The 11,212-nt window shown below is 39.0% G+C and overlaps 1 protein-coding gene across 2 annotated transcripts in view; it reads right to left on the minus strand.

The window, feature by feature from the left end:
• Nucleotides 1-8,007, minus strand: part of rgl3a (ral guanine nucleotide dissociation stimulator-like 3a) — a 28,017-nt gene extending 20,010 nt beyond the window's left edge. Inside the window, exons 1-2 of one of the 2 annotated variants that reach the window (XM_044029263.1) lie at nucleotides 7,833-8,007; nucleotides 5,746-6,009 (exon numbers count right to left, since the gene is read on the minus strand). In XM_044029263.1, coding sequence (XP_043885198.1) covers nucleotides 5,746-5,940 — 195 coding nt within the window. In that variant the 5' untranslated portion in view covers nucleotides 5,941-6,009; nucleotides 7,833-8,007. Of the gene's footprint in view, nucleotides 1-784; nucleotides 1,051-5,745; nucleotides 6,010-7,832 lie in introns of those variants that run through there. The other variant, XM_044029264.1, reaches the window with a different exon arrangement.
• Between the last annotated feature and the right edge of the window lie 3,205 nt (nucleotides 8,008-11,212).

Below are 11,212 nucleotides of genomic sequence, written 5' to 3' on the forward strand. Positions count from 1 at the left end.
CTTTAAGCAATGCGTTTGTCCCGTTTTCTCTCTCTTTTTTTGTAATAATATAATGCACAAAATTGCAAAAACACTTGTTTGTCTCTGTTGAAGTTTTAGTGCAGTAAGCACTAAATAAGCCAGTGCTGATTATTTAAAAAAAAACTATGGCAAAACCTTCCCTTTTTGATACAACTTTAGGTCTATTTAACAATGTAAGACTTCATAAAAGTAAAATAATCAGAACCAGTGCATTTACCACACATATCACATTAGTTACTATTGAAAAGCATTCAATTGCTTCCATTATTAATACAGCAAAAACAGAATAGAACAGAGCAAATTATCAAGAGTATTCACAAAATGAGACAAAATACTTTACCACCACAAATACAGGGTTTATTGTCAGTTCTTTATATTATTATTATTAGTATTATTATTATATAAACCTAGTGTGAGTTAAAGTACAGTTGACAGGACCCAAACATGAAGAATAATAAAATTGACCTTGTATTTGTTTTGTTTTGTTTAGTCACAGCCCAGCAATGAGACTTTGAGTCACTGGTGGGAAACAATGTGTCCAGAGTTCTTTAGCTCACACAGAACAAAAGCAGCAGGTCTATTCTTGAAAACACCTGATACGACGTGACGTGACTGCGAGCCGCCAGACACAACGACACACTATGACTATTGTTATTATTATTATTATTATTTTAATGTTCTGACACAGTTTGGACTCAAACTGTCACCGAGTACAGCGCGTAACACGAACAAAAACAATCAGCGACATGTCAGAAACACCTACCATTGAAAAGTTCCATTTCGCCATGTTTTATTCTTGCTTCTCGTGTGACTGAATAAATCCCTGCGACAGTCTCAAAGCTCCCGCTGCTGGAGGCGACAGCGCCGCACGGTCACGGCGTAAACTGCGTCACTTCAGCCTCCGTCACCTCCGTCATTGTTGTTTTTTGTGTTGTTTTGTTAGTGTTAATGTTGAAACGTGTGAGAGAGCATGGAGTTGAATTGCGTCCAAACGATGGCGCGGAACAGTCAGTGACAGCGGAACAACTGGTTTAGCAGCGGCGAAGAGAAAAGGAATGTGTGGGCGTGGTCAAGAAAGACAGGTGTGGGCGCGGCTTAGATGCTCCGCACCAATGACAGTAAGAGGATAATTCATTAGAATTATCAGGCTATGATTTAAAAATAAATGACACTTTGGTATAAATTGTGGGTTAGTGCAGGCGCCTAGATCACTGTTTTACAGTTAAATACGCAATCATTGGAGTGTAGACTAGTTACAAAAGGACATAAAAGAAGCAGAGCACAAAATGTTGTTTTTTTATTTTAACTCCTCTGCTTTATAAACTATTCTAATACACTTTTCTGTAATGTTATGGTTTCATCCTCTGCTTCAAACTGTCCAGGGTGTGACCACCACCCATCACCCTCATGTGGAGGATAAAGTGGTAGAACATGGATGGATGGATGGATCCTCTGCTCTCTCTCTCTCTGCGCTCTCACTCTTGTCTTTTCTCTCCCCCTCTTTTGTCTCCACCTCTCTTCTGTCCCCCTTCTTTCCCTTTGCCATTTTTACTTTTCCAGTTTTATTGTTGTAATGGAAAATAACATTTTTTTTTGTCATTTTCTTTGTGGTTAAACCCTAACCCCAAATTGCTGTGGTCCTTGTGTCTTGTCACTTTCCTGTTTTGCTTTGTTGATCTTCCTAGTGTGTACCTTATGTAATTAGGTAGCTAATTGAAATAATGTGACTGCATACCTTTGTAACAGCTTTTGATCTGAGGTTCCTCCACAGCAACAAGTATCAGGAACTAAAGATTTTACTGGGAACTATGAGCGCTTCCAACACAGGAACCAGGAACTAATTGCAAGTACCAGGTATATTTTATCATGTTTATTATGAGGTTGTGCTTTTTCAGTTTTTGTTTTCATTTTATTTTATTTTATTTATTTATTTTATTTCAGCCACTCAATCTCAGTTCAAACAGTTGATAAAAAATCTCCTTTTGCTTTGTGACGAGAGCTCAACCCGTCTCTTCACAGCAGCATAATGTGAATCTCCATTTTGCTGTACGCATGTTTTAATCAGTGTTTTCAGTTAATGACCTCCACTGTGACGGCCTGACATTTCATCTGTGCCCACACAGTTTCATAATGATTCAAATCAGTTTCGATACTGAAGAGGATCTCGGTTAGCTTCGCATTTGGGTCTTTATATAATGGCCATAAATAAAAACAAGGTTCTGTCTCATTAGGGCTCAACCATTCTTTACACATTCTATGTCCACAGAGAGTCACTGTGTCTTTCTGCTTGCACATGCAGGGCCACAGTTCCAGATTCCATTAAAGTTGTGGCAATTTCTTGCTGGGTGTTGGCCCTCATTTGTATGTCCATTCTTAAATGATGTGTTGTACGTGTCTGGGTACTTGTGGATCTCCTTGTGTAATTTCCATGCCCAGGGTTATCTTCTTCTTCATCCAAAGAGGTCAGAACTGAAGAAGCCTCTTGGACGAGAGGTGAAACGTCTTCAACTCAACTCGAGCAAGTCCAGTCGCCTACAGCGAGAGTACCCTGTGAGTGGCAGTTCAGAGGTCACATGAGAGTGAGTGACCAGACTGGTAACTCAAAAAATCTCTCATTGCAACAAAGGTGTGCAGGAAACCATCTATGGAAGCAGAAGACATCAAGCCCTGATGGGCCACAGCAGCAGCAGAAGATCCACCTCTCCTGCCACTTTGTTGGGTGTCCTATGTACTTAATAAAGTAAACTTATTTAACTTGATACAATTGTTGTATTTATGCTCCTGGTCACTCTCTCTTCTGTCTCTACCTCACCTCCCTCTTGTCCTTTCTCTGTCCCCCATTTTTCCTTTCACCGCAACCGGTCGAGGCAGATGGCTGCACATCAATGAGTGTGGTTCTGTCAGAGATTTCTTCCTGTTAAAGGGGGAGTTGTTTTTTTCTTCACTGATGCCTCTAGTGTTTGCTCATTTTGTGAAATGCTGGGTTTCTCTGCTCTCTACAATGTTGTTTATTTACAACGCCTTGAGATAAAGTATGTTGTAATTTGGCACTATACAAATACAATTGTACTGTATTATACAGTCAGTTGTTCCCATGTTGTCTTCTTCATCATTTATTGCAAACTGACTATCGCATCTTTACTTCCTAAAAACAAAACAAAAAGTCCAGGATCAACTCATCTGGCTTTAGGTCAAGTCTGGCTTTCTCTGTAATACTGGATTACTTAATTCAATTTAAGCCATCTAATGGTTTACATCCTGGCCTGCAGAATCAAGTCTCACTTTTTTAAAGTAGATAATAAAAAAGTGTAGCACACATGATAATCACAGTTACATTTCATAGAAAAAAGATAATCTGATGCTCCACGGTCCATATGATGAACTATTATCAGAGTTTGTGGACCAGATTAAGGTCTTAAACTGAGAAACTGGGCCAATTCTTGCATTTTTATTATAATTTTTTGGCATATTATTCCTTATTTATGTAAGCTTGCATATTTCTTTTCTTCAGAAACTTGACAAATGCTATTAAAGTACATTTTTATCCAAAATTAATTTGACACAATTTTTATCATTTGATCAAATGCATACCTTTTTAAAAATCAGCATCAAAAAGATTTGCACCCTCCAAAGAAGAACCCATAAAGATCAACAAGAGACAATAATAGTAAAAGTAATAATAATAAATATTCCACCATCATCAGATTCACTATCTAGCTACCAGTAATAGTGTTACAGATAGAGACTTTATGAAAGATACCAGAGCAACAAGAGAGCTGACCATAGGCCAACATCCACACACTGAGAACACAGTGTTACAGAAACAAATCCAGTCGGGACAGTTTTTGTCAATGCCTTCGCTCGTACTGCATGTTCCAGGCCGCGATGTCGAGGGGGGGAGTGGTGTTAACATAACACATGAAACAGGTCTGTTGTGAAGAAAGACTAAATTAAGAAATCCAAAAACAACAACGTTTCCTTCCCAGATTCACATTCAATCACAGGAATGCAGACAAACAGAGCCGATGAGATGTTTTTAAATCAGGCCACTTCTCTTTGACTGTAGCTGAAAGGGAAGAATAAGCTGCTTGTTTCTCTAATGAGTGAGTTACTGTCGCTCTTTCTCTGAACTACAAAAAAAAGTCCACCATCATCCAATACAGGCTGAACAAAAAGAGCAGAGACAGCGATGCAAGGAGAGGCCGCAATTAGAGACAATTACACGCGTGAGCGGTGACGTGGTGGCAGGACGAGCACAAAAGGTTGTTGTAATATTGTCAAATATTTACAGGGTGAAAATGGTTTTGGATTCATGAAAACGTGGAATAAACACGCTCGTGTAGAGTTTGAGGTGGTTCCTTCTCTGTGTTGAGTAACTGCCCTTTACTGATGATGATGATGATGACACCATGAGTGGGAAAATATTGTGGAATCTCCCACAGTGTTGATCATGTGACAGGTGATGATGCATCACAGATACTGATAAATAAGTGCATGTTGTGCTGTGCATCAGCACGGCTGACTCACATGGGAATTCAATCTAATAGTAAACACAATCCATCCATCAGTTTTCTACCGCTGTGGCCAGCACCTGTCTGTCTGTCTGCCTGTCTGTCTGTGATCCAGATCTAGAAACCTGGATGGCCTTGGTGGACTCTCTGGTTGCTTCCTATTTTTGTTTGTACATCTACATTGGCCACTTTATTAGGTACACATGTTTAACTGCTTGTGAAAACAAGTGCAAGTTCAACCTGAGCATCAGAATAGGGAAAGAGAGAGGGATTCAAGAGAATTTGAACGTGGCCTGGTTCAAATTAGTGCTTCAGAATTTGTGTTTTCACACAGAGAATATCCAGTGAGCAGAATGAATGCCAGAGGTCAGAGGAGAAGGACTAGAACTGTTCACAGAAAGTGACTCCAATAACCATTTGTTACAACCAAGGTTTGCAAAAAACAGCAGAAGTGTCCTAACTGTCCTACGTACAGAATAAAGTGACCACTGAGTGAATGTTATTGTTTTCTGTGTAGCCAAAGACAACGTGGACAATAAAGTTTGACCAAATGGATCAACTGAACTTCCAGCTGAGGTTTAATGTCACGTTACAGTAAACCACAAAAAAAACACTGGAAAGCAGTCAGACTTGTCAGATCCTCTCTGGATCGGATAAGCAGCACAAAAGCCTCCGTGTACAAGAGAGCAAGGCCGAGCAAAAACACTGAAAACACGTGAAACTTCTCAGCCTGTCAAACTCTGAGCAGAGGCAGAGACAGGTGTGTTGTGTCTGTGGCTGTCGACTGATTACAGCAGGGACAGCATATGACCAGCGTGTCCTGTGTGAACTAACACAGGCCTTCATTTAATGTCCGAAAATATAACAATGCCAGTTTGTGTCCATCTATGACGAAGAAGTTTCCGCTATTGTTGTGTTTTTGTGTCCCCAGCATTACCTCTCCCTTTTCATATGTAAACTTATTTCTATTATTCCATTTCTTTAGGGGCCGCACGTGTCATCTGGCTGTTTTTTTGTGTGTTTGTTTAATGTACTTTCTGTCAGAAATGAAAAGGAGACTGCCTCCAAAACAAGCCTGATTTAAGGAGATTCTTCATGACGCCCTAACTTAGTTCAACTGTGGAGACAAAGCTGTAAAAGGCAAAAAAAACAAAGCTTTTTGGACTCAAACAGCAGCTCATACCGTGAATAAAGGAAAACACTAGCAACTCACCTCATACAGAGCATCAGTGTCTAACAGGTGGAAGCTCCTCAGCCACACGCCGGGCTCTGAGTACACGTGAGCGTCCACATGATTCTGTCTGAGCCACTTCAGCCTCCTCATCCCCCTCATCCTCGACATTTTACCGCGGAGGCCCCGGGACTCCCCTCCATCGCCGCCTCCAAACACAGGAAGAACGATCTTCATCTCCACTCTGTTTCACACTGTAGGGCCCACACACACTGTGTCAGATCTCTCCCACACCTGCTGTGTAATCTGTGTCAGGGAGAAGGAGGAGGAGGAGGACGAAGAGTACAGTCAGCCACAGTCAGAGTGTTTGAAACTGTAATTTTGTCTTTGTTGCAAACATCAACAGCCTTTTCTTAAGATCTGTTCTTAAAAGACAGTCAGTGTAAATACAGAAATGAGGGCAATAGAATAGAATAAAACAGAAAAGAATAGAATAGAATAGCCTTTATTGTTGTAGTACTATGAAATTGAGGGTGCTCCCAGAACAACCAAGCACTGTACAAAAGAAATGACACAAAGGACACCAATAAAGGATGATATAAACAATAAAACAGAGAAAAAAAGAATTATTCTCAGAACAGGATGCTAACTTTACCCCTTTAACACCTAAAGCCTCAAAATGTCCTGCTTATTTTAACCATCCTCTGTGATAAGATAAGTGATTTTTGACATTTCTTCCAGAATAACTTTGAATATCCGCCAGTTATTTACAAAAGCTGATGACAAAAGAAACAATCATTCTCATTATATATAGAGCAAAAACAAGCCAGTGTTAGAATTGTATTCACCAAACACACACGTACTTCATTCGGGGACAAATGATGACAAACGATTGCTATTCAGTTCTGCAACATACTTCATTCCAACATCAGGCGTAATTATTCAGAATAGACCAGGTCATAAAGATAATCCTTGAGTGTGCAAGACTTAACTTTAAGGTGTTATTGCTTGTTTTCAAAGCTTTGAATGGTCAGACTGTGTGTGAGACATGAGACAAAATCATGGTGACCAGAGAGGCCTATGTTGTTCAGGCCCGTCAGCTGTGGAACTCTGTGCCTGGATCAGTGTCCTTTGTTTTCAAATCTCTCCTTAAAACCCACGTTTATCGCATGTTTTTACGTTAACTGTTGGTACTTGTATTCATTTATTGTACTTTTTGTATTGCTAACATCTTAGTTTTGGTCATTTTACTTTCATAATTTGTGTTTTTTTTGTAAAGCACTTTGTTTTAAAAATGGCCTACACAAACAAATGTATTGTTACTTTAATAACACTTCACATTAATTATAATTTATGACTATTGTTTTATTGTTTGTTCTTAGGTCTATCAGGTCTTGTTTTATTTATCTCTGCTGTACAGTGCTTTGTTTCAGCTGTTGTTGTTGTTGTTTTTAAAAGTGCTTTATAAATAAAGTTGGATTGGATTGGATTGTGAAAAATGCTCGTGCAAACTTATTTGTTGACCTCAAAAATGATGTCCAGTGACACATCTGTAGGTCCCGGGCCAAGTTTTAGACACTGATCAGTAAAAGTGGTTATGGGCTAAAGGGTTTATCACAATTTAAGTATTAAAATAAGTGGATATCAATAGTTATTCTAATTAATGTGAGTTAATTAAAGTGTGATTTTAAACATCTTCACAGGCAGCAAACGACAAACACTTCCCAGTCATTAAGTTCACACAATACTTAGTCATTATATCAACATGATATGATATGACTTTATTGCTATTGAATTATCGCCCAGCCTTAGATGAGGGTGTTTTATGACAAAATAAGTTTTAAATGAAATTATGGTGAATGAACTTACTTTAAAAACAGGGCACAGACATGAATTATTAAAACCAGTTAGCTGTGTTGTTGTCATGTCTGATGTGTGTATGTAACACAGCATCTCAGTAGCTATAACGAGAGTGTATATCTATAACAATTGATTCTTATCGATAGCAAATATCATATGTAAAGAACAAACCATCTTTAAACCTTATTTCTTTGGCAACATATTCTGACAAAAACATTCAACATTATACTCTGAAAACTCATTTATTTTAAAGAAAACAGTCACTTAACTGTAAAAAAAATCAGCTCCTCCACAGCCTGAGCGGGTCCATGCGAGTTGTAATCCATGCAGAGTCACAACGATAAGCGCAGAGACAATAATGTGAAGGTTGGAGCGAGACTCAGGCATTAATCACAGAGGACGGCTTGTTCTTCGTGTCTGTGGGTGGATGATGCCCTGTGTGTGTGTGTCTGTGTCTGTGTGTGTGTGTGTGTGTGTGTTGGCATGCTCTCACTGCCTTTTTTTGTACATCCCATTGTGCAGCCGTAACACACCCTTTTCTCATGAGAATAAACCGCAAAGATCCTCCACCTTTCATTCTCACCTTGGCCACAGACACAATTACTATTATTTAACACAGGACCTGATTATGTGTGAGGATATAATTCCGAATTAAATCAACAACTTTTACACACACAAATCCATTATCAGTGCTGGCACATATACAGTGACACAGTCATGTAAATATTGTATATATACATATATGTATATATATATACATATATATATATAGATATATATATATATATATATATATGTATAAAATCTGCAACAACTCCTGCACTGTTCTTAATGAAACCATCTTTGCAACTGTTTTACTTACTGTTTTACTAGTTCATAAAGAAATGAATAAACAGAGTGAAAAGATTCTAGCTCAAATTGTTTGGTTCATTATCTCATGTTCACATCTTTCAAGAGAAGGAAATGTGATTGGATTTGCCAAAAATGAATCTTCATATTTTCACCGTTGTATACTGTATTAACCTCCAGGTCTATGCTTCATTTTGTCGAAAATGATCAAATATTATAAACAAACTTTTGCAAGGGGACATAAAACCCTTAAATAGCATCCATGTTGTGCATGTACTGTATAATAAGTTTAATACAAACAACAAACTGCAAACCAGTGATGCATCAGTCTTGAGTTTGTTTACATAACTCCAGGGTGTGATGATTATTGGCTGTGAGAAGCGGTGCAGGAGTGTTCTCCTCCTTGCTCTTTCCGTCTCTCTCTCTCAGTCTCTGTCTCTCTCTCTGTATATAATTATCACAGCTTTGACTCAATTGACGGTGGCCTGCCTGATGCTCCAGGTCGCCTCATTAGAATAAAACCACAGACAGATCCAGGAGGCACGTGAACACTTTGATTCAAGAGAAAACACATGAGTGCAGCTCCATGCTGAGTGTGTGTGTGTGTGAACTGAAGTTTAGATAATGTTTCTTACCTGTCACAGGTTTACACTGAGGGTTGTTTTTTTTTTAAGATTTAAATCCTGTCCAGACCTAAGCATACTCTCTCTCACACACACACACAGACACACACACACATGGTCAGTTGACAGCAGAAGCCATGATTCAAACTCTGAACCAGGAAGTGCAGCACCACTTCCTCTCACTGATTGGTCACTAAGTTAAAAAAACCCACACCAATGAAATCTTTGTTTACCATGTATCATAAACAGTATAAATGCACAATAGACTTATACAAAGAGCAGCTTTTTCCTTTTATCCTTGTATGCTCTTTCATGTCTATGAATTATTTCCTTTTTTCTTTATTTGTAAATATTTAACACACACACACATTCACAGATGGTGCTCATCACTGTACTTAATACATTTATTTATTCACACTACTAACTCACTTTAAATGTCAAATTGCTTGTGTGTGTTTCTGTTAAAAGATCAGTTTCTTACATCCCGTGTTACAGCTCATCAACCTTTTTGTTTTGCATCTTTTATTTTATCTGTTATGAGTTATGATGTTTTTTAAATGATTACATCCACTGTATAAATGCATGCACCATTTGCATCATCAGCATATACAGGTTGTCTTTGTTGTTTTGGTGAAACTGCAGCATCACAAGGACAATGACTTCCATTTTGTTTTAACATTTCCTTTCCTGTGTTGTTTTTTTTAAAGGACGCATCAAATTAGGTTTACAAAATATTCATACTTGCGTTCATTTCATTTCACTTCACACTTTTCCATATTGGAAACATTTGTACAAATTCACTCAGTGTATATTGACAATTGACAGTTACTGGTTAACTGCTGATTGAATAAGTTGGAGTTAATCGTTGAGACACCAGCCAATAAAATGATCACATAATGAGCTGCAATGGGTTTAACATGTGATCCATAAATCAAGGTCATTTTCACAATAAACCCCTGAAACAGGTACAGTACCAGTTTTCTACATTGCAGATTAATACTGAACACATCCAAACCATGAAGGAACACACACTGAATAAAATGATGTAGTAAACACACCAGAATATGATTCTTCAGCTTTTGCACACTCTTGGCATTCATGAGGTTTCCAAACAGAGTTCCCAGAGGATGCTGAGCACCTGTTTGCCTTCACTCTGCGGTCCAACTCATCCCAAACCATCTCAATTGGGCTTAGGTCACGTGATTGTGGAGGCCAGGTCACGTGACGCAGCACTCCATCACTCTCTTTCTTGTTCAAATTGCTCTTACTGTAGCCTTTGGGGTTATTGTACTGTTGAAGAACAAATGATGGTCCCACTAAGCACAAACCAGATGGGATGGTCAAGCTCTAGTGGCTGCGATTAACCTGTTAGCATAACTATTAGCAAAGATGGCGGACAAGGTTTATAATCTGGGAATGAGGTCCCGTCGAGCGTTGCAGTTTCAAGCCTCGGACCAAAGCTTGAGATTGCAACGCTAATTCTTCACTTTTTAGTTTTCCTGCTTTGAGTGAGAAACAGGATTAATAATCTGACATAGAAACCAAGCTTTACTCTAAGCTTAGTTACCAATATGTGCTTTAAAGGAGCGCTGACAGTCCATAATGTTTATCGTCGACTTTAAACAGACCATAGGTGTGAATGTGAGTGTGAACGGTTGTTTGTCCTGTGACCTCTGACCTCTCTGACCCAGTGTCAGCTGGAATTGGCTGCAGCTCCTGTCACGACGCTCACATGCGTGCCAGCAGGTACATTCTGTACTCTGTCCATGTAAACTGTAAACTGTAACCCACTCCATCAGTTAATGAGGTGGCAATTAATGAGAGAGAGGGAGACAGAGAGACAGAGACAGAGAGAGACAGAGAGAGACAGTGAGAGATAGAGACAGAGAGACAGAGAGAGACTGAGGTTATCCGCTAATGTTCAGGTATGAGGATACAAATGTTCTACCTATTACGCACACAAGGAACAATATAATCACATTAACATCCTCGTAGGGGGCCGGCCTTAACAAGGGTGGAGACAAAGACGCAGAAACCACTCCTGACGTGCTAAATATAGCAGAGATCGCTGAGATTTCACGTCTACACACACACACACACACACAGGCGTTTCCACATAGTTTCCACAAAGGCTGGAGTCTGGAAAAAATAAATCCTATTACATTTTTTTTTATGTT

The sequence above is a fragment of the Solea senegalensis genome, linkage group LG6 (assembly GCF_019176455.1).
Source record: "Solea senegalensis isolate Sse05_10M linkage group LG6, IFAPA_SoseM_1, whole genome shotgun sequence".
NCBI lineage: Eukaryota > Metazoa > Chordata > Actinopteri > Pleuronectiformes > Soleidae > Solea > Solea senegalensis.